This window comes from Ixodes scapularis, unplaced genomic scaffold (assembly GCF_016920785.2).
Source record: "Ixodes scapularis isolate PalLabHiFi unplaced genomic scaffold, ASM1692078v2 PGA_scaffold5__190_contigs__length_132052651, whole genome shotgun sequence".
Taxonomy (NCBI): Eukaryota; Metazoa; Arthropoda; class Arachnida; order Ixodida; family Ixodidae; genus Ixodes; species Ixodes scapularis.
In genome coordinates this window covers 87,270,131-87,294,027 of record NW_024609880.1, presented here as the reverse complement: position 1 = coordinate 87,294,027, position 23,897 = coordinate 87,270,131, and the positions used below count along the sequence as shown (strand labels likewise).

Sequence of the window (23,897 nt, the reverse complement as noted above, 5' to 3'; positions counted from 1 at the left end):
TGTCTGTACATCATGAGGGACGCGCCATGCGGCTATTCAGTGGCTGCTTCTTCCGGGCGGTCGATGCGGCCACCCGAAAGAAAAAAAGTTAGCTTGCAGAGCAAGACAGCGCTCATGGCAGTTAGATCTATTGGGAGATGCTGCAATTTTTGTTTAATGTAACCACATTTTTCGCTGTGCATTTTTATTGCAGCTACTAGTCTGTTCAGAAATGTCTCCTAACTATGAGGAACATTGATGGGGGACCCATAACTCTGAGAAACACTGATGTTTTGTAACTATGAAAAACATTGATGATGAGAGTATGAGTATGAGTATGAGAAACCTTGATTCCTCATAGCTATGAAAAACCTTGATGCCTTTAACTACGAGAAACATTAACACCTAGTAGCTATGAGAAACAGGGCTGCTAAGTGGCTTACTTGATGTTCTCTGGGTGTCCCGAAAGGGCCGACAGCGTCACTTCGGCAAGGTCCACCACGGGGAGACCGCTGCCTGAACCCGCCGAAGAGTGAGGGATCCAGGCAGAGTCTTCTTCCTCATCACCCAGACACGGGTTCAGAGGCTTGGGGAAAGAAACCGCATAGAGCGCGGGGCTGTTCGAGAACGCGCACAGCAGCTGTGCTCCGTCAGGACTCCAGCACGCCGCCTGACACCGTCCCTGGAACGTTGACCACCGGTCGCAGCGCCAGAACTGCGTGTCCCAGACCCTGCCAGAAGCAACACAGGCGTGGATGCTGTAGTACAGGGGTGGCCAGGCTGACCCGGCCCAAGAGCCGCAAACAAAACCACGAAACTTCCAAGAGCCGTGGGGGAGGGCAAACTTTTGTCCGGAGCAGTAAACGAAACTCGACCTACTTTAAATCTCTCCGAGTCGGAAGCAGTTCTGCTGTACGTAAGGTAGTAGTTGCACAAGACTACCTGCCTTTCGATTTAAAGTGCATTCCATTTCATTTTTCGGGGAAATACTCGTATGACCGGGAGAAAGGCGGGGAAAGGGGAGGGGGGTAGGAGAGGGAGCCGCAAGCCGCACTCTAACACGCAAACAGCCGCACGCGGCTCGCGAGCCACAGCTTGGCCACCCTTGCTGTAGTATAACACCTTTACATCCGATGGCGCCACTCAAACATCAGCGTCATCAGCCTATGCAGCAACTGTCGGGTCCCCGTACCCCTCCGCCCCATTGTACGACTCCCAAAAATATATATTAGTCTTGTTCCAATCGCCGGCTTGTGTGGACGTCTCTTTCCTCGCTCAACCTGCCTGCTTGGAGCCAGGCCACCGAGATTCCCTTGTGTCACATACGGCACCATGTAAGCCCTCTTCTATTCCTTAGCAAACCTTAGTTTAGTTTAGACACTGTTTCCTCCTTCCTTTCTAGATGTCATCGTTGATCACTACAGATGCACTTTAGGACGGTAGGGCTGGCTTGCTAGGAGAAGCGGAGAAACGCTGATGGGATGGTCTTGTTTACTTACAATCTTATTGGAAATGAGTGTTAGGTTAGCACAGGGATCTCCAAAATTTTCAGATAAGGGGCCGGATAGGGGACCTGTCACAGCCTGGATGGTCGGAAAAGAACTGAGTAAGTAATTATAAATGGGGAAATACTAAAATAATCCTAGATAAGCATTTAAATACAAAATTAAAAGTAAAAATAAAAAAAATCTAAGGTGTATGAATATGTGCACTTTATTTTTAAAGTCAATATCAAGCTAATTATGACATTGCAAAATAATTAGAACCCATAAAACTCACCAAGCATTACACAAAGCGTAATAAAACTTTGGCATACTCACACAGTGCAGAAGACTAATGAAAATTATACAACTGATGCTAACAACATCCGATAGTTACGACACAGGACACTAAGCACAATATACTGAGAATGCAAAGTAATTTTTACATACATAGATTTAAAACAGGATTAAGAATGGCGATGCTAGTGATGACAATATCCAATTATTAATATGGCAAGAGGAGCCACGTTACTATAGGCAGTTTTTTCTTGTTCTCTCTAGTATTTTGGTTTGCGCGGTTGGTGCATGTCGCGCCGCTAATTCCTTAGCGCACTCATTTTTGCCCCGGCAGCAGTGGGCCTGCTAAAAACAGATCGCGGGCTGGGCTTCAATGGAAGGACCACGGCAAAGCACGGGCCGGTCAGATGACCTTTGCGAGCCGGGGTTTGGGGCCCATGGCTTGGCGCAATAAAAGTGGTACCAGTAAAAACATTGCACATTTCGCACTCACCAACTCGAGCAAGCCAGCCCCATTCTCAAACTGAGCTCGGAGCTAAGTAAAACTGTAAAACTTATGTGAGCAAAGAATGGATATATATCAAGTCCCAAGACAACATTAACAAGAACAAGGCAAATGTGCAAGATCAAATTGAAATAGGAACTATGTCTTCCAGGAAAGCATTGCTAACATTTTAGATGCAACTAAACTCTCTGCCTTGCAATGATCACGAACAACACAGTATCTAACCTGGTTGTGCTCTGTGATGATCTACCTGGGCAGCATAGGAAACTGCAATTAAATCCCTTTTAATACTAAGTGCCACAACCAAATTAATACCTAAATGTGCCTTTCTGTGGTCTTAAAGAACATATACCATATCACAGTAGTAGAAAAATATCAAGATTGCTCTTTGACATGCTCTGACCAGGAAATAGCCTGCTCTTGAATTTTTAGCAATTCATTTTAACCTTTCTATACAAATTATATGGGGCATTTTTTCTCTAGGCTTTACAGATTTAGAAAAAGAAAAATCTGTGAAAGCTACACAATTTTGTTTGGGCAAGTGAATCACTATATGGAGGGGGACATGACATAGGGGGCTAAGTATCGCAACGAGTTGGATAATTTACTCCCCCATTGCGCAGGCACGGCGAACCTTGCTGGCTTCACGATGGCTTCCGTGAAGAAAGATTGCGTTGCTGCGCTTTTCTTTGTGTTTTATTTACGAAGCGCATCTGCTTTAACCTTGAGCGCACCCGCCGGCTTCCACGACGAGGCAGCTGCATTGCTGTGCTTTTCTTGGTGCTTTATTTCTCAAGTGCGTCCACTTTGAACTTGAGCGGCTGCGCCGGCTTCCCTGACAAAGCATCTAATATGAAGTGTCGTAGCCAATTTAGGTACTGTTTTTCACAATTACGAGTGTTTAGGCGTCGTTTTTTTTTTTTTTTTGCAGTTACAGACGTTGTTGGCTCCACTCTACGGTACAGCTAATGCTTTAGCATTAAAACTATGTATAAGGACGGCAGGGGCCTGATGAAGTTGCGACGCACGGCTGTTTTCTATACCTTGTGCCTTTAAAGGACACATGCAAAGGAAAAAAACATTTTTTTTAGACAGCTTAGATGGAAAAAGGATGTCATAAAACGATTTTACAACGAAGAAACAAAATTTTTAGAGCTACATTTACGGCGCTATGCGAGTTTGTAGTTGGCGCTCGCGGGAGCCGCCGCTGGTCACGTGGTAGGCCCGCGCGCCGCCGCGCTGCGTCGCCGCCGCACGCTGAGCGTTGTGCGAACGCCGCTTCAACGCGTTTCTCCACGCCGCCGTCGCCGCCGCCGCACAAGTTTGTCTGCTTCGGGGCGCCGCCGCCGTCGTCTGACCGGCGCACTGGTCTATCACGTCTGCTTGCGCTTTTTCAGGAGTTTCCTTTGGGCTCTAAAAGTTACTTTTTCATCTTGGTTTTTCGTTATACTTCAAACAAAGATTAATAAGTTACTTTTAGAGGCCATAGGAAGCTTCCGAAAGAGCGCAAGCACCACGTGATAAATAAAGACCAGTCACGTGATAAATACAGACCACTTTTCTGCGGTGCCCGCGGGCGCCAACTACAAATTTGTTTTGCGCCGTAAATATAGCTCTAAAAATTTTTTTTCTTCGCTGTAAAATCGTTTTATGGCGTCCTTTTTCCATCTAAGCCGTTTAAAAAAAATGTTTTTTTCCTTTGCATGTGTCCTTTAACAAAGGAGGAGAAACATTTAAAACCAAAGGAGGCTTCACCTGAAGAGACTCTGTGGAGCGGCCGCGAGCAGGTGGGCTCCATCGGGGGACCACCTGAGCAGGCAGACGCCCCCTCCAGCCAGCCGGCACAGGGGAACACACTCCTCAGTGGACACGTTCCAGATCTGGTTGCCAGACAGAGAGACATGGAGGAATGGTACACTATACCCACACGGGGGATGCAGTTTGGCAACAACAAAATCATGCCTCCTTAAAGTTAATATAATACCCTCGAGGAAAAAGGTCTCATGCATTCAAGCCGCTTTGGAACAACAGGGCAGAGGCACGGACGTCGGCGATCCCGATGTGCCCACATTGGTGGCGACCCTTAAGATACACAAAGAAGCAGGAAAACATCACCAATAAGGTTTGTGCCTAGTTCTTTTCTCACTTAGTTTGCAGGAAAGCACTGGCATCGTGCCTTGTATCAAAATAAATAAAGCTGACAGGCACTTCAACAATTTCAACCCATCGTGGTAAAACGAACATGCCTAACCTATGCAGAGCGCAAGTTTGTCTACTTCTTTCGAAGGGGTTGTGGTGATGTCTGAACACCGAGTTCTGATTGGCTCTGATTGAAGGATAGCGGGAAGACCTCAAAGCAAGCTGCCTTGAGGTCTACCCACTATCCTTCAATCGGAGCCATTCAGAGCTCGGCGTTCTGACATCACCACAACCCCCGGAAAAAGAAACATATGAACTTGCGCTCCACATTGTCTGCTTTCTTTCTCCGCTGTTCTGTAACTCTCTTTCTCATTCTTTCTCTCGGGAGCACCCATGTCAGTGCTTAAGATCTGCCTTGTTCTGCTCCAGTCTTTACCTCTCTGCGTGCCTGAAACATCTCCATGTAGCCATGCTCAGAGGTAGTAGCTTTGCTGGCAGAGTTCCTTGTCTAAGTTAAAAGGATTCTGTTTCGAACAAACGAAATTGAAGGGCCCGCGTAACTTTCCTTTTTGAAACAATGTAAGCAAGGCACGATGCGGAATTTGGGAGTCACCCACTCTCAAAGGGGTTGTGAAAAAAAAAAAAAAAAGAGCTGACGTGATTTTAGTTTTTTTGGACATTCACAAACCTAACCCCAATATATCCCCAAAGAACAGAGAGTAAGACTAAAAAAATAACAAACCGTGTTCTTTGCACCACATGAGCAAACTGTGTATTGGCGCCAGAGTGTACAGCCAGCAATTGGAAAGCAATTGGAATCAAATGTAAAAGTTTGCAAGCTTACAGCTTACCGAAGGAAAACATTATGAGCGGAAAACTGATCTTGTGTACGAGACGAGGCCATCGGGCAGCGGAAGCAGACCGAGCACAGCCGTTTTCTGCCACATCACTCGAGTAACACCACCATCGATGACAAGGAGATGTGGACACAGAAACAGTTTCTGTTCGCCTCTGTGCTCATGTCTACTTGTCACTGTTCGTCGCTGGCAGCAGCAACAAGCAATATTGTCACGGGTGGTGACCAAAAGAAAACAGGAAATAAACAAGAAGAAATAAACGTTTAATGTGGCGAACTTGTGCCAAAAATAAAAGAGTACAAAAGATAATAATAGAGCGTCGCGGGCGTCGAAGTCGGCGTGGCAGCAGAGTCGAACGCTGGGGCGAGACTGACTCGACAAGGTCGCGGGCGGCCTCTTATCTAGAGTGCGCCGCTATCTCGAAGATTCGGCGAAAGCGGTTCGAGCGTCGCGTGATCGGGGCGAGAATGAACACGCACTTTCTAGAAAACAAAAGCAGGGATAAATGATAGAAGTTACGTGCGGTACATGAATAAACGGGAACTTTCTGGAGGACCGTGACCGAGCGTTGCTTTCTCAGCCTTGCGCGCGGCATTACTCCCCCCTTTAAAAGTGCATCGCCCCGATGCAGTGTAAAACAAATCAAAATAAAAAAGAACGATAAACTAAAGAGTCTTTTGGAGCACAAAAGGTCCACAGTCCTATCGAGCGTAGTACGGCTTCAGGCGCACGACGTGGACGACCTCAGGTCGTGGTGGGCGGCGTGACGATGTTCGTGTTCCGTCGGGCATCACCTCGTAGTTCAGTTCGCCGAGGCGACGAAGTACCTTGTATGGTCCAAAGTACCGTTTCAGCAGTTTCTCACTGAGGCCGCGGCGACGGATGGGCGTCCATACCCACACCCTATCTCCGGGCTGGAAGTGGACGTCCCTGCGACGAAGGTTGTAGCGGCCGGCGTCGACGCGTTGCTGGTCTTGAATCAGGAGTCGGGCGAGCTGGCGAACTTCTTTGGCGCGTTGAGCAACCGCCTGGGCGTCGTCGCTCTCGTTGTCAGATGGCTCATGGGGCAGCATGGCGTCCAGCATGGTCGTTACCTTCCGACCATGTACCACTGGAAAGGGGTGAATCCAGTGGTCTCTTGAACCGCCGTATTGTAGGCGAACGTGACGTAGGGCAGCACCTCGTCCCACGTCTTGTGCTCTACGTCGACGTACATAGAGATCATATCGGCGATTGTCTTGTTGAGTCGCTCCGTCAGCCCGTTGGTCTGCGGGTGGTACGCTGTGGTGCGGCGATGGCTGGTGTGGCTGAGACGAAGGACTTCTTGCGTCAGCTGGGCCATGAATGATGATCCACGGTCTGAGATCAGGACTTCGGGAGCGCCGTGCCGGAGGACGATGGATTCAATGAAAAACTTGGCAACTTCCACAGCAGTTCCGGAAGGAAGGGCTTTCGTTTCGGCATACCGCGTGAGATAATCTGTGGCGACGATGATCCAGCGATTTCCCGACGTCGACGGCGGAAAAGGGCCAAGTAGATCCATTCCGATCTGCTGGAAGGGTGCTGTTGGCGGAGGAATTGACTGCAAGAGTCCGGCCGGCCTCGTCGGAGGTTTCTTTCGTCGCTGGCATTCATGACATGATCGCGTGTACAGGTGGACGGTTTTGGGGAGCTTGGGCCAGTAATACTTTTCACGAATACGTGCCAGGGTCCGGCTGTAACCAAGGTGTCCGGACGTCGGGTCGTCGTGGCAGGCTTGAAAGATCTCCTCCCGAAGGTCGGTCGGGATTACCAGCAGCCATGGCGAGTTGTTGTTCCCGAAGTTCTCTTTGTAGAGTACACCTTGTCTAATGGCGAAGGTCGGCAGCGCTCGTGAAAAAACACGTGGCATCGCACTCCCGCGCCCTTCCAGGTGCTCTATTAGTGCGCGCAGCTCAGGATCGTCTCGTTGACGCCGGGCCATGTCGTCGATGTTCACTGCGCCCAGAAAACACTCGTCGTCATCGTCGTCGCTGCTGCCGGAAGGTGTTGCGACGGGAGCTCTGGACAGGCAGTCGGCGTCGCTGTGCTTGCGGCCTGACTTGTAGACGACGGTCATGTTGAACTCTTGTAGTCGGAGACTCCACCGCGCGAGGCGTCCTGACGGGTCCTTGAGGTTCGCAAGCCAGCAGAGCGAGTGGTGGTCTGTGACTACCCGGAACGGGCTCCCGTATAAGTACGGACGAAACTTTGTGATTGCCCAGACGACCGCAAGGCATTCTTTCTCAGTCGTGGAGTAATTTCTCTCCGCCTTGGTCAATGTCCGACTTGCGTAGGCGATGACTCGCTCGGTGCCTTCTTGTACTTGAACCAAAACCGCGCCAAGCCCTGCGTTACTTGCGTCCGTGTGAATCTCGGTTTCCGCATCCTGGTCGAAATGTCCAAGAACAGGAGGAGTCTGTAGTCGTCGCTTCAGCTCGTCAAATGCCTGCTGCTGTTCATCGGCCCATTCGAACTTCTCGGCGTCCTTCGTGAGGTGTGTGAGCGGTGCGGAAATTCTTGCGAAATCTCGAACGAAGCGCCGATAGTAGGCACATAGCCCAAGGAACCTTCGGACGGCCTTCTTGTCTCTTGGCGCTGGAAATGCTGTGACGGCACGAGTCTTCTCGGGGTCTGGGCGGACACCTTCGTTACTAACCACGTGGCCGAGGAACTTCAGTTCGTCATAAGCGAACCGACACTTTGACGGCTTCAGGGTGAGTCCGGCGGTCCGTATGGCTTGGAGAACTGCTCGGAGTCGTCGCAAGTGCTCGTCGAAGTCGCTGGAAAACACGACGACGTCGTCGAGGTAGACGAGACAGCTCTGCCACTTTAGTCCTGCCAGTACGGTGTCCATGACACGTTGGAAAGTTGCTGGCGCCGTGCACAGTCCGAAGGGCATCACTTTGAACTCGTACAGTCCATCCGGCGTGACGAAGGCTGTCTTTTCTCGGTCCCTTTCGTCGACTTCGATCTGCCAGTAGCCGCTCTTCAGGTCCATCGATGAGAAATATCGAGAGTGGCGCAGCCGGTCTAGAGTGTCGTCGATGCGGGGGAGTGGGTAGACGTCTTTCTTCGTCACCGTGTTCAGCTGCCGGTAGTCTACACAGAACCTAAGCGTCCCGTCTTTCTTCTTAACCAGTACGACTGGAGAGGCCCAAGGACTGCTTGAAGGTTGAATTATGTCGTCGTTCAGCATTTCTTGAACTTGCTCCTGGATCGCCTGCCTTTCTTTAACGGAGACTCTGTATGGCGATCGATGCACCGGGCGCGCGTCGTCCTCGGTAACGATGCGGTGCTTCGCAACGGTGGTTTGGCGCACCTTCGACGACGTGGCAAAGCAGTCGCGGTATTCGGCGAGAAGGTTAATCAACTGTCGTCGTTTCGGGCCCGGGAGTTTAGGGTCAATGTCGAGCTGCGCTGGCGACGCACTGTCTTGCTGAGGTGGTGAGGATTCGTCAGTAATGGCGGCGATGGCGGCGGAGTTTCGGAGTTCCTCGACCTGGCCCACGGCTGCACCTTTTGTGAGGTGTTGCGCTTCGTTTCGGAAGTTCGTCACGAGGACCACAGTGCGGCCATCCTGAAGTTCAGCAACTCCTCTTGCGAAGCCTATTCCTCTTCCCAGAAGCAACTGGAGGCTTCCTTCGAGCAGAACTTCGCCGCAGAAATCTTCGGTGATCCCGACGGGTACGAAAACACTCGACCGCGGCGGTAAGTTCACGTGGCTGGCGAGGACTCGGACCGCAGATGACGTCGCTTTGGGTTCCTCCGGTGGTGAAACAGGCTTTCGCAGCGTCAACTGGTTTGCTCCGAGGTCGATGACGGCGCCATACTCGCAGAGGAAGTCCATTCCGAGAATAACGTCCCTCGAACAGTCTTGCAGAACGACGAACTTTACAGGGCACGTCTCACCGTGGATCTCGACGCGAGCGGTGCATCGCCCGACTGGTGTGATGAGGTGCCCACCGGCGGTTCGTATTTGAGGTCCATCCCACGGCGTCGTGACTTTTCGAAGGCGGCGGGAGAGCCTCCCACTCAAAACTGAGTAGTCTGCTCCGGTGTCCACGAGTGCCGATGCGTCGTGGCCGTCGATGATGACGTTTAGGTTGTTGGACACCGTTTCAGGAGCGTCGTTTCGGTCTCCGGTAGCGTTCGAGTGGGGGCCCTCCGACGTTCGTGGAGGATCTTGGCGTCGGTCGTCTTCGGCAACTCCACCTCCAGGGGTTGCCGCGCCTAGTTTCCCCGGCGTGGAGCGAGGGGTGACAGGCTTTCACGTCGGGGTCGGTGCATCGGCGAAGCTGGACGTCGTGGTGACGGCGACCGGAACTCTCGGCGTGACGCAGGCTCGGGGGACTGGGGTCGTCGCAGGTACTCGTCGATCTCCCGAGGGCGTTCACCATACCGGGGGCGCGGGTCGCTTGGATGGAATCCGCGCAGCCCGAGTCGTCGGTATGGGCATCGGCGGTACACATGGTCAGCTTCCCCGCAGTGGTAACACAGCGGGCGTCGGTCGGCCGTCCTCCAGACGTCTGTCTTCCTCGGCGCAGGTCGCTCTGGGGGAACGTGCGCCTGATCTTCCGGCCGTCGGGGGTACTGCGGCGTTGGGGCGTCTCTTCGGGGTGGCGCCGTGGCTTGGCGGGAAGCTTGCGGCGGTCGTCGGGCCATGGCGGCGTAGCTCAACGTCGGTTCCTCCGGTGCCACCCTGGTGACGGGAACCTCTGGTTGGAGCGCGCGATGCACTTCTTCTCGGACAGCCTCGGCGATGGAAATGGTTGGCGGACGGCTGGTGGTTGGCAGCAACCTTCGCAGTTCCTCCCGGACAACCTCCCGGATAATTTCGCGGATCTCCGTACCAGGCACGTTTTCACCGCTAAGCAGCGCGGTTACAGTGACGCTTGGCTGCCGCTGGTAGTGGGAAGCGCGCGCTTGGAGGGCGCGCTCGATGTTTGTCGCCTCGCTGACGAAGGCGTCAACGGTTGCCGGCGGGTTGCAGACGAGGCCTCCGAAGATGTCGTCCTTCACGCCCCGCATCAAAATGCGCAGCTTCTTTCCCTCGGTGGCCTGAGGATCGGCGCGGGAGCTCAGGCGGAGCACGTCTTCCACAAAGCTCGTGACGCTTTCATTGGGGCCCTGGGTCCTGGTTCGCAGTAGGTCCTCGGCTCTCTCTCGGCGGTGGTGGTTGACGAACGTAGCCTTCAGGTCGGTCTTGAAGATGTCCCACGACGTCAAAGAGGACTCATGGTTCTCGTACCAGTGCTTGGCGGTTCCCTCAAGCGAGAAGTAAACGTTGTGCAGGCGTTGCTCGTCGGTCCAGCCATTGTGGCGGGCAACGCGTTCATACTGGTCAATCCAGTCTTCGACGTCTTCGTAGAGTTCACCGTGGAAGGGGGCAGCCGTCCGCGGTGCGACGGGCATGTAGACGACGGGAGAAGCGGCGGGGGCTTGCGACTGGTTGGCCATCGTCGTCTTCTGCGGCTTGGGCTTGTCCAGGAGCAAACCGTACTCAGGATCCTCTCCCTTGGTGCGGCGGCTGGTCCGAATTTCAGGTTCTGCGGTGAGTGGTCTTCTCACCGAGCCGGGAATCGGACTTGCACTGCGGTCCCTTGGAGGAGAACGCTGCACGGGCATGCGGTACCCCGCACCTCCACCAAAATGTCACGGGTGGTGACCAAAAGAAAACAGGAAATAAACAAGAAGAAATAAACGTTTAATGTGGCGAACTTGTGCCAAAAATAAAAGAGTACAAAAGATAATAATAGAGCGTCGCGGGCGTCGAAGTCGGCGTGGCAGCAGAGTCGAACGCTGGGGCGAGACTGACTCGACAAGGTCGCGGGCGGCCTCTTATCTAGAGTGCGCCGCTATCTCGAAGATTCGGCGAAAGCGGTTCGAGCGTCGCGTGATCGGGGCGAGAATGAACACGCACTTTCTAGAAAACAAAAGCAGGGATAAATGATAGAAGTTACGTGCGGTACATGAATAAACGGGAACTTTCTGGAGGACCGTGACCGAGCGTTGCTTTCTCAGCCTTGCGCGCGGCAATATTATTTCAGTGAAGGACTGAAAGCAGTGGAAGCACTCTTTGAGTACAAGCTGCATTTCGCACATTACATTCCAACAACAAACAGACGCACTTGAAATTTTGGTTAAAATGACAGCCCCGCGACAATTCGACGGGGCGACGAGAAATTAGCACATTAGAGCCCCGTTATAGTAAATCTGCATGTAGTAAAGCTCCGGTTATAGTAAAAGGAAGCACCGGTCCCAACTGAATTCCCGTTTCCTCTATAGCTACACTTCTGATATAGTAAACCGTCAAACCTCAAATATCAGTTATAGTAAATGGAATCTTAATTCAAACTCGCGGATAATTCACACTAACATGCAGGTCCCGTCCTATGTGTCTCTAGGGAGGAAACTCCTAATAATTCAAACTTTTCCTTATTCAAACAAAGTTTTTGTTCCCCTCGGGTTCAAATTAACAAGATTCCACTAAAACACGGCGATACCGATGAAGTGCATCAGCATACTTTCTCGGTGTGACCAGAGCAGATAAGCTCCTAGAAACTCTAAAAGTGTGCATTAACTACCAAAACGCAACAGGCTGCTGCACTACGTTGCACGATGATGGCTTTCTGAGGGAGCGTCAGTGGTGCTGCGGTCACTTGCGATTGTTTCTCTTCTCGGGGAATGCGATCGTCTGCCACGTCAAAACAATAGACCTAACGAAACCGAGAAGGTGGAGCTTTTCTTTTTTTGGGTGTTCGGGATTGAGCTGCACATAACAACTGATCCACATTGTAAGTGAACTGGGCTTGTTCAAAAAGCAGGTTACAACTGGGCGAAAAAGCAAATTGCGGATGAATTTAACATTTTTGTGGCAACAGTCGGGGCCTTGGTGGAAAATGGGAAGTATATTAAAGCAATAATCATTAATGGAAACAGTGGAAACTGCGAAAAGCTTCAAAGCTCCAAAAATGAGTGTGTTGAAACAGCACTGCTTGAGTGATTTCGACAAGCATGCTCTGCAAACATGCCAGTCAACCTGTTATTAGAAAACAAGATTTCAAGGGATCAAACAGACGGTCTGAACGTTTTAAGGCAAAGAACTGTGTCGGTCTTCATCGGAAGTCGGGTGACAAAGGTGCCGTTTTCTGACGCGACCATTGAATAATGGACCCAACAAGTGTTGCCCAGAGGAAGAACCCGAATTCCCCCCCCTTCAAGACCTCTTGTTGGCTTTGGACAGTTAGTGGGGCTCCATATGCAGCGGTTGCTAACGGGCAACACTATGCCCAGACGACAAGCCTCGAGAGATTCTTTCTCAAGTACAAAGCACCTACAAAACAAACAGATATATAAGTGAGTTCCTTACTGCAACATAATTGATATTTTTTATAGTTGTGGTGTTTGTTTTTGGACTAATATACATTTTATTCATTTTTACTCCCTTTTTAAAGCTTAAATAACAGATGTTTTTAGGGGCTCCCGAGATTGTAAAACTCCTGATATAGTAAAATTACTGCCCGGTTCCGAAAGGTTAACTATAAAGGGGTTCTACTGTATCACCAGCAAACCCAAACTTTTTAAGATTAAGCAGTATTCATTCCATTGAATAATTGCACCCACATTTTGCAAGATGAATTTGAAACTCATGTTTCTATATTCCCAAAGCCTCAAACAGAAGGTCACACAGATCACTTAAAAAAACAAAAGCAGTCTGCTGCGATTCCTCCTGGCAACGGAAGTCTTTTCGTTGAACAAGGAAAAAAACAATCTACATAGCTACTCTGAAAACATGAAGCAGTTGAGGTCTAATCCGATCGAGCAGACAAGTCAATCCTCTGACTCCTGCGAGAGGAACAGAGATGGGAGGCTCTTACCAACATGGACGAATCAGCTGGAGATGCAGAGGCCAGGAGGCTTCCCTTGGGATGCCATGCAACACTGGTAACGGGCTGGTGGCCCCGGCGGGACAGCAGGGAAGCGTAAGCAGATGACGGCCTGACCGGGAGGAACCATGACAGGAGCCTATTGCCTTTAAACCGTCAAAGACCGACTCGAACGAATCGACCAGGTAAGGGCAGTTGGTTTTCACTCATCAGACCATGCAGAGTTCTATACAGCTGGTGGAAGTTGCCAGATGTCTGCTAGTCTGGAAACTATGCTCATTGCTCCCTGGCACTCCATGCTCCACAGTGAACATTTCTTCCCCGATTGAGTTGAACCTAACCTGAACCAAACCGCATCAAGGAGAAATCCTCCTTGATACGGTGAACATTCTCCAGGAGAACCTTTATACCTAGCTTTATGGTACAATATGTTTGCAGTGCTAACAAGAAATATGAGCCTCAAGGCTATTCATTGATATCTTGCTTGCTGAAAGAAAGATTGAGGCAAAAGCGGAGGCCACTAAATCTGGCGAAATTTGAGAGGATGTTAGTTCTGCTCCTGTCTCAACTTTCTTCCAAGATAAAAGGTTCATGTGAAACTTTTCCAAATCTTCTATATAGTGTTGGAAGGAAATGTCAAAAGCACTACGGGAAAATTACCAGGTACCTAGTAGATTTTGTGCTTCAAGCTGCAAGTGTGCACTGGGCAAAACATCTTTCAAATAAACTTCGTAACAGAAGTACACAATGTCTTTTCCAAGTAAAGTGCACAAACTTTCATACCGCAATCTTTCTTTGTTCTCACCATACTTCCCTTTGATAAAACAGGAATTCACACCATAAACAAGAAAAAAACGTGCTTCTAAAGCAAAAGAAAAGAACTTTGCCCTTGGTTTGATATACAAAAGGTTGTGATTTCACTGATAGCTTCCATTACAAAATAAACTTGAGAGATGTGCCATTGCAGGTCAACCATAGTACTTTTTTTGGAAAGTACCAGAAAATTTACACCGAGTACATAATCCTGACACTGTACTTGGAGTAAAATGGGAGAACTTGAAGTGTCAAGGAAGCACTGCTTCAATAGATGCAAATGATTTCATTAAATATTTGGGAACACTTTTCTTAGAGATACTTTCATTATAGCAGTAGCAGCACTAAAGAAAAGCTAGACGTGAGTTGGTAAAACTTGCTCATACAGGTTTTGAAGACAAAAATTCAAGGGGTTTCAAAGACTTCCAGTGCCCTGTAAAGATATTTTCAGAGAAACCATACGGTGTTGTACCTGGCAGTTTTATAATAGCACAACTTATTCGTCACATTGCAAACAGATTTTATATTGCCTACTCGCGCATCTTGCATGGATTGTTCAGGTCCGATGATAGGTGGGGCCGTGTCGACAGATCGTTCATTTATGCGAGGCGTCCTGCTACTTGTGGAGCTATCCGCTGCCATCTTCTTTGGGTGTATGAAGATGGCAGAGGATAGCTCCACATGTAACAGGACGCTCCGTGTCTCACGCTCCTGATACGGCTTTTTAGCGCCAACTTTCCCATAGACGAGATACTGAACGTTTTTCTGCAGGGCTTGCATTTCGCCCGATACGAGTTCATTGGATTCGGTGCAACCCAGTGCCTGTATTCGTTGTTGTCAAGACAAGACCATTGGAAATTGCGCTTCCTGGGTACCACGCGCAACATCAAGTACATCCACACGCAGCAAGTGCCACACGAAACACATGCGGCTTGAGCCAAACAAGTGCAGATAACAAACGGCATGTGGAAATTCGAAGACCGTGGAGCACAGAGACAACACGAGGCAAGATCACGCGACGGCGGACCAGACAAAACCAAAACTACTTTCAACGCTGACTGGTGCTTAAAGGGGCACTGACACCCCAAAGGTCGTATTTATTTTTATTGTCTAAAACGATGCAAGTTGCAGCCACAGACACGCAAAAAAAACCGCATCGCGAAAAAAAATTTTCTTGCGCGCACGCGCGCCTTTTTATTTTTGGCGTTTGATTTTCCCGCCTCTCGCCTCCTCGCTTCTTTTGATCGGTGACATCAAAAATCAGGAAATTTAGAAGCTTTGTAGGCGGCATCTTTATAACATTTAATGACGGCAATCCTAAAACATGTTTTTTAACGCAATTGCGAACGCACTACGGCCCTTCTTTTTGAAATACCAAAAATCGGGAGTTCGTTGTGGTGCCGTCTCCTGGATTTGTATCCTCCAACGGAAAACAGGCGACACCGCTCAAAACCGGTCCGCCGCAACGCCGGCGCTAGCCGGCGCCCGCTCCTTTCCTCCTCGCTTTGGGTCGCCATGGCAACAGCAGGGAGTGGTGACAGGAAAGGGGACTCTCAGGTCTCCGCAATTTTTGACGTCAAGGCACCGGCGCCGATCGCGCAAGAACTTCGAATTCGGCATTTGGAAATTGTTTTTTTACTTCACGAATACTGAATTCCCAAATTTCAAATTTTGAGGGTAATGTCCCGGCATTGTTTTCGACCGTTTCGGATAATAAAAAAAAATATGATTTTGATGTGTCAGTGCCCCTTTAAGAAACATCCATTAAAGGGGGACACTACCTAAAAAAAAAAAGATTTCTGCAAAAAAAGTTGATTTTGAAAAATGACATATTTACATCCACCAACATCCAGAGAGTATTCCCAGAAAGTTCAATTAGTTTACACTGCATAGTTAATTTTTTTATATATTATTTTCTGTCCACCAAAGCTAAAGAAAAGGTAGGATTTGGAGCATTTTGAATGCATTTTTCTCCATTCCACTTTTTGGTATAAATTCCATTTTAGTCAATCTATGGTTCCATAATGGCAAAACAGGGAAGGCTCATTCTTCCCTTTTCCTGACTGAAATTTAATAAGGAATGAGGCTATGGAAATTTTTTGACACTTTACGGATGCCTTTTATAAAAATGTTATCATTTTGTCGAAGACACAAAAGACCAAAAAGTTGACCAATTTTGCAAAAGAGAAAATTTATATAAATAAATGACTTTTTACAAAAAAACTTTCCATAGCCGCACCCCCTAGGCACTCTGCTACATACTTAGCGAATAAAAATTCTTAACGTTGTTAAAGTTTTCTAACGATAGATTAACTAAACAATGTAGGCATATTGCAGATAGAAGCTGCTCTAATTTCCTTGCCATTTAACCGACAGACCTGAAATTTTGTCATACACCCTCTAGCATGAGCACCAGCCTACGCTGTAAATTTCATAAATTTTAAGACAAGAAGGGTTCAAAGGTTGACCCCCCTAGGGGGTCAACTAAGGAATTTATATTAATTGCGGTTCATTACTGTAAAATGACAACATCTGTAACTATACTCAAAGAATTCAAGGGTTTTCAAGCACTGTTGAAAATTCTCGGATTTTCAAGGCCTTGAGAAAGGCATTTTCAAATTCGAGGGGTTTCAAGGTTTTCAAGAACCCGTGCGAACCCTGTTGAATGTAAGCTAAAAATGGCAAAGGTCAAAGAAAGGTATAGTGGAGTGGCAGCTGGTACACTCACCTTCCTATGAGGGACATGGGATCCAGTTGCCACAGGACGACTCCATCTTGGCAGGCCACAGCCAGCAACGAGGCACAGTAGGGCCTAGGAAGATTACAGACATTTCTGGGTAAATGTGGATGCATGTATATAAAACTTCATACTCAATATATCAAGAGCAAAGCATGGAAATCATGCGATGACATCAGAGAACCATAGACCTCAGATTAAGAGTTTCAAGTCAGTTTGTTGTTCAAGTGAAGCCAGGTTTAGGCAACTACATGCAAGTCATGTTACCTTACAACAAAACTCAAGTTTATTTAGGAAAAGTTTTGAAGCCGCACAACGAATATATTTACACTTTCTCGTCATCCCTCAGGTAACATAGAACCTTTCTCTACAAGTCAAGTGCATAAGGTAAAGGCACAAGTGCATAGCCAAGAGGAGTAATCAGGAAAACCAAGCCAATATCTCTAAAATATAACATTTAAGATCTTTCTTTTGGTTAGACAAGCCAATGCGCCCACAGCGGCATTTACTTGTTACATTACGTTTGAACAAGACACAGTGGAAAGGAAGTTGGGTTAAAAACATGGAGAGTCTGCAAGCAAAACAAACTAATACCAAGAAATTACAAAGAATCTAATGAGCTTTGTGGTCACACAAACATCTATCGCAAGCAGAGTTTACCGCAAAATGAAAGCGTGTGTCTCACTTCCAGGCCATGTCAGTGATGTTCCTCTGCGACTTGTGCTTGAGCAGGGGCACAATGCCGACGTTTGGTGCATAGACGCGGACCAGGTCTCCGTGGGAAGCCACTGCGAATTTGGGGGTCTGTGGATGCCAGGCAAAAGCTCTCACGTGGCCGCGCCCCCTGAAGCGGAGAGTTGGAAGAACCGTTCAACCAACTGTCGTGCATGTCAACCAACAGAGACAATGACAAACAAATAGCACCACATCACCAACCAGGGTAGAACTTCCTACCGTTTTTGAGAAAGGACATTACGACGCTTCAGACAAGACACAGCGAAAAGAGGGTCTGCTGAGAATGGAATTCATGTTCTTCTTTGGTTGTCAAAGGTTGTCCCTGATGATTCTCCTATCATTAAAGCAGCCACAAAACTCTCTCTGGAAGTGGTGGGAACTGGATGTCAACCGCCACTGGATTGTGTTAATACGATATTCCTGTGAAATATCGGGGTTACCGAGTGGCCGACGCTTGTTGGATTTATTTCCATTATCCCATTTTTCTATTTCTGGTTGCACTGGAAATAGCCACACGGGGCACTCAACGTGTGGGGACCGACAGTAACAACCCTGTGTGCAAGGTTTTCTCCACAATTTTTTTTTCCCCACCTGGACTCATGATGTTGTGTTTGTTCCCGACTTTAACCTTTGCTTCAAACATGAAACTTAAGAGCTTCTACGATTCTTTTGTAAAAAGTCTTTAGTTCCATCCCCAGCAAGTTTGACTAAACAGATCATGCACTGCAAAAAGATTATCTCACTGTTCTTTGTTTAGGAAAAGGGACCTTTTCAAAGGAACTCAATGTGTTACATTGATGTGGCAATCTGTTAGTGAAAACAAAAAATAGTCAAAAAGGAAGGAAAATATTTTGCCTCATCAACTCTTTGTTGAGGGTTAAAACTAGCATGTGTAAAATAAAACTGAAACCTGCTTCACGCTTTATGAAAGTGAGGAGTTGATTTTAATCACCAACTTCCCAATGTAAAAAATAAAGAATGCCTCATGGAACTTTTAAGTTGTTTTGAAGGTCATGCCAGGTTTCAATAAAATGAATGCAGAATGACTTAAGCACAGAAGCACTCACCAATCCAAAGCCAGGGAGTACTCTTGACACAGTGCTTCTCCAGAGAGCTGAAAGAGACAGTATAACGGATCGCCTTCACATTCACAGCCAACAGAAAGATGGGAACAAAAACAATAAGGGGAAATAGCTGTGAGTAGCCACAGTCAAGTCTCACCAGCAGATGTGGGAAAATTAATCCGTGGGAGTAGAACCAGTTCATGCCAACCATGAGAGACTTGGCTGCAAACCTTGCAAGAGACCATGCTGGAAGAAAGAGAACATTCAGTCTGGATGAATTAGAGTCATATGAGAGCCGTGGCTTTTCAATGGTGTCAACTCTTTGCTCCCAGTCCTTTCATAGATGGTGGTTTAGCAAACATGGCTTTTTGCTAGCCAAGTGCATTATTAAGGGTTCTGTGCTTAAAAATTGCTTATTTTGGAAAAAAGAAAAATGACTATTAGAGTATTTGTTTTGTTTAATGGAGTTTTCCTCATATGAACCAATAGTCAGGGATTTGAGATACAGTTTTGAACATGTTGATGCTGTCTTACTCAGAAGAAACCTTGTGAACTCTAAAAGAATTATATTTACATGAGGCATGCATTGTGCAGTATTGTGATCGGTCTGAGCCATTTTGGAGCACCTTTTGGAGCAGCAAAAAGAACTTTTGGAGCATAAGTTTACACTTCATTTTCATTCCCACCACTGCAAATATTATACATTAAGATTAATGTATTAGCCTGTCCATCAAAAGACATTGCCCGCTTGGCCTTCCCACTTCTGTGCAACTTTCTGTTAGCATGAATTGCACGGCAGGTTTGATACCCTCAAAGCAGAACTAGCTGTTACGTGTATAAGTACCAGGCACAACAACAATAAGCTGAATGATGAAGGACAGTATAAACTACTGCGAATTGTTATTTTAGGTACATAGCCAAAGGTAAGCCAAGCAGTATCTTCCACGGAAATCATGTTAAAAACAGAATAGCGTTGAGCACCAAAGTTGATGTTTCATTAAAATCCAAAAGGTTGTAATAAAACTGCAATTATCAATTCAGATTAAAAAAAAGGTGTTATCAACTGATTAACATCAATTAAAATTTATATGTCAACTTCAAAACAAAAATCAGCACATGAAATATAAATAAGCTTTAGAAACAATTCAGTCAAACTCATTAAGGTTATCCTAAAGTTTCCATCCACTCCTTCAGCTAAATGAGTTTTAATTTACTCCCTTCACTACGCCATCACACAGATGGAACCTATGTAAAGGTAAACTCTAAACCAAAGAGTTGACTTTAAAAAAAAAAATATATATATATATAAGCTTACAGAGAAGTCCATATAAATCTTCCCACAATACACAAGTATCCTTGTTGAATCTCGAATCTGAACAAATCATCAGAATATTGTAGTCTATCTTATGTACTAGCCAGCTTTATTCAGGACTCTTTTTTACTGCAGGGTAGGGTCAGCACTTACCACACACTTTTTTGTTTTTTTAATATATTTGACATTTGTGTGCAACGCCTAGCTCTAGAGAGGTGCATTCCCCTTAGTATGTGGCTGCACTGCAGTGCATCAGCGCAATGCAAGAAGCGCACTCAAGGAAGCTATCTAGTCCACCAGACCAAACCATGAGCATTGCGTGACTTCCGAATACTGTCAGTGTTCGATACAGAGATAAAATCGAGTAGTACATCATTTAGGGCAATAATCGAAAGTTCCGATTCCGAAAATTCGGACAAGCCTATTGTAACAATCGGGCCGTGTGGCGGGGCCTCGGCTATTATATTTTCAGTATTAATGGAGTGAAATTATGTGTTGCCGCAACGTTGGTGCAAATTTTTCACGTTTAGTCAAAATGTAGCAGGACGCAGCAGGGTAAGTAAGCACTTTGGCACAGTTTGGCTCAAATGGCGCAGCAATCACATTACAGATGGTGCAGCAACTGTGCGGTTAGGGGAAGGCTGAAAGAGAGAGATGCAATGCACAAAATTTGAAAGAAGGCCTAGAGCGTGATTTTTGGTTGCTTTCTAGAGGCAGCAGAAACAAAGCTAGCCCACTAGCAAAGCTTGCCTTTTTTTCTCTTTGACACATTTGTTTGAGTGGGCCCAGAAGACCTCCTCCGAGTTGCGTAACTAAAATCTTTCTGTTTGCATGGTTCTGTCATCAAGAAAGGATGCCCCAACAGGAAAAGTGACTGAGGTCGCAGCTATTGACATTGCTCAAATGCCACTGCTGACATGCAGTAGCAGAAAAGATCCCTAAGGATCGTACAATGGGGCTATCCAAATGTGTGCATTGTGCAACATTACCTTCACGTCCAAGCAACCATCCCCCTCCACGGGCAATAAACGACAATGTTTGGTGAATAAGGCAGCGATAATTATAACGGGCATCACTATTCAAAGGCCTCAGATACCCCTAAAAATGAACTGACCTTTTTGGCATGAAGCACCCGATAATGGTGTCAACACACCACCCAATTAAACTTTTGTTGCCAAGTTTCGCATTAACTAAAACAAAATAAGGCCACACTAAAACTGTGTATCACTGTAGAACAACGCGACATCAGAGATTCCAGAAACAGGAGTTGTTTCACTCCTTGTGATTAGACGTTAAAATTTTCTTTAATTCAAAACGTTTTCGGAGTTTCGGTGGTCAAGAATTATGTTTAATGGACTCAACTTTTTTTATTAACGAAGATTTGTCTCAGATGACAGATTACCTTTCAAACATTCAGAGTTGCATGTCATTATCGCACGCGGCTGATGAAGAGAGAGCGAGAGAAACCCCCGAGCAGCAAGTTATGGTCCAGCGATTTTTTTGTGCTAAAAAACTGGACCTTTGTGTTGCAAATATTTCCTTTCCAATTGTCGAAAGCTTATGGGTTGCGTTTCCGTAAAAATCCAGGATCACATCAATGCTCTTTCAGTGATTCTCTAACGAATTGGGAAACTCACCTGGGGATGTTTCTCTGTACCGTGCAAGCTGCTCGAGAAAGCCGATAAACCCCTTGTCACGCCTGAAATGCAACATGCGGTAATTAAAGATAAGACAAGGAAATGAAGTTGAACAAACCAATGAGGTAGAAGTAAGGCAGTAAGCTGGGCAAGCTGGCAGACAGACATAATGAGAAAAACAGCACACAAGAATGAAGCCACAGAAAAGGGACACATAAGAACAATGCTTCTGTGTGTCATACGAGCTCCTTTTCTGTGTCTTTGACCTCATGCACCGCTTTTCTCATTAAGTCAATGAGGTAGATACCAATGAAACACCCAAAATGCCTATGGGCGACACAATGTTGTAGGCGTTGAGAACACGACCGTCAATAAAACGACTTGTCAACAAACCTCAACTAGGTTAGCACCACTTACCACGAGTTCACTGCTTGTCTCCAGATGGATTCGTGCTGAAGCAGGAATGGCGGTGCGGTGCTGTCGCTCGACACCGACGACCTGACCGTTTCTCGGGCGACAGATATACATCGGTAGGTTGTTAACTGCGAGAAGAAACGACAAAAGAGATACATTCTTGAACGAGCCAGTCGATACTTGCAAACCATACACTGGCTTATTCACGGCTCTCCTCTTCGTAAGCTACGACCCCTAGCAATCCCTATTGTTTTGTAGAAAAACTTTTCAGTGACGAATGTTTCATCGACGCGGTGACATTTTGTGGAAACTTGTTTCCCGGACCGCATGCTACGGCGACATTTCATAAAAAAAAAATTTATTTTGCTAGGTGGATCTGATTGGGTAAATAGCTTCACTTCAATCACTGTAAGTATACCAGGCAGCTCTGACACCTGAAAAACACTTCCGTGAGCCCTAAAGAAGCTGTGATACAGGCTTTAGTTGAGCTAGTCTGTTCAGTTTTTGTTTAACGAGGACGTTTTCTGTCGAGAACTGAAAACAGCAAAATCGAGATGGGCCTATGCCGAAGCGAGTCGATCAATGATTTTACGATTCTAAATAGATACATGAGCATGTCTCAACTTTCAACAACAGAAATTTAAGGTTTCTTTCCAGTTACATTATGTACTAATTTTGAAAATATGAAGAATCTAGTCGCGTTGAGACGGTCAACATAGGTTCATGGCTCTCTGGTATCGCACAGGAGATCGCAATTCAGGAAAACCAATATAACTAACTTTTCGACAATATCCAGCCACACCCGGCGGCGGAAATGAGCCTTCAGCTAAGTGTTGTAGATGATAAAATCGAGTCAGTGTCACCACCTCAAACTATCAATAGTAAGACAAATTCAGTTACAAAAAGTTACAAGCTGAAACAGCAATTATCATAAGAAAACTTGCACGCACCTTGCAAGCGTACCCTATGTTCATCGACGGTACAGCATTAAGTTTGGTGCGTGCTTCATTCAGCACAGTCGAGAGGACGGAGTTCGGGAAAAGTTTTTTCGGTTTACGGACGCTACCTACTGCCGCCGGAGATCGGAGTCATGAAGAAAGCGATGGAGCTTAATGACATTGCAGCCGCACTTGCCAGATTCCGTGCACAGTACATAGGTCCTCAGACAGTATTAGATGCTTTCTGTTGTTATTCGTGCACCCTATAACCGAGCAATGGTGTCCCGATGACCGGGGACTGTCACCATCGAAGCCTGTGGCTCTCTATAAGTTTGGGAGTTCAAAACAGAGAAGTGCGAACGAAGTTCGGGCAACGCACAAACCAAACACTGGCGAAGCCTCTCATCCGGGACTTTCACTCTTTCTACACAACCAGAAAGGGGGAAAGTGCCGGTAGCCCTTTCCTCCCTGCTCCCTCGCCCTTTCGGTAAAACGGTCTATACGAGACTTACCAAGCTTCGCGTCGTGCGTATAGCCATTTCTGGTCGAGGCGCACGACCTCGTGCGTATAGCGTTACTCTTTAAATCACTGACTCTCATCCATGATTTTCGAACGCTGCACTGCTGAGTGCAAGTCGGTGGTCTTTGCTGGTATGCTCGTACTCTTAGCAAGCACTAGCATTGATCTCATCTACTAGGTTGACATCCGCTTTCTTATGACCGCGAGCTCATATTACTGGCACGAATTCGAATGGTGCAGCACTATTTCCAGCTCTCATGGTTCGGCCTTTGCGAGATCCATTTCGACGTGCCACGCAAATACGCTTACCTGTTGGCCAAAGTTTGCCCATTCCTGCTCGGTTCCTGAATGCAGGTGCCCATGCTGCTCATAGAGGGTCGTTAAACCTTTTCCGGGTGGATCAGGGAACCCAGAAAGCGAGCACATCGTAATCTCTGTGGTGCTCAACGCTCATACAAGTTTCAAAGTTTCGAGCACCACATTCCCGCCATGACAGCTACTACAAAGAAAAAAAAAATAATAGCTTGAATAATTGAACATCATAGATAAAAAAAATTAATTA

The 23,897-nt window shown here is 47.1% G+C and overlaps 1 protein-coding gene across 2 annotated transcripts in view; it reads right to left on the bottom strand.

Moving 5' to 3' along the window:
- LOC8044033 (aladin) overlaps positions 1-23,856 on the bottom strand; it is a 33,827-nt gene extending 9,971 nt beyond the window's left edge. For both annotated transcript variants that reach the window (XM_040222536.3, XM_040498477.2), the window contains exons 1-10: positions 23,645-23,856; positions 21,881-22,005; positions 21,464-21,525; positions 18,672-18,760; positions 18,518-18,564; positions 17,401-17,559; positions 16,707-16,790; positions 13,157-13,277; positions 4,018-4,142; positions 423-710 (exon numbers count right to left, since the gene is read on the bottom strand). In XM_040222536.3, coding sequence (XP_040078470.1) covers positions 423-710; positions 4,018-4,142; positions 13,157-13,277; positions 16,707-16,790; positions 17,401-17,559; positions 18,518-18,564; positions 18,672-18,760; positions 21,464-21,525; positions 21,881-22,005; positions 23,645-23,761 — 1,217 coding nt within the window. In that variant the 5' untranslated portion in view covers positions 23,762-23,856. The remainder of the gene's footprint in view (positions 1-422; positions 711-4,017; positions 4,143-13,156; positions 13,278-16,706; positions 16,791-17,400; positions 17,560-18,517; positions 18,565-18,671; positions 18,761-21,463; positions 21,526-21,880; positions 22,006-23,644) is intronic.
- Between the last annotated feature and the right edge of the window lie 41 nt (positions 23,857-23,897).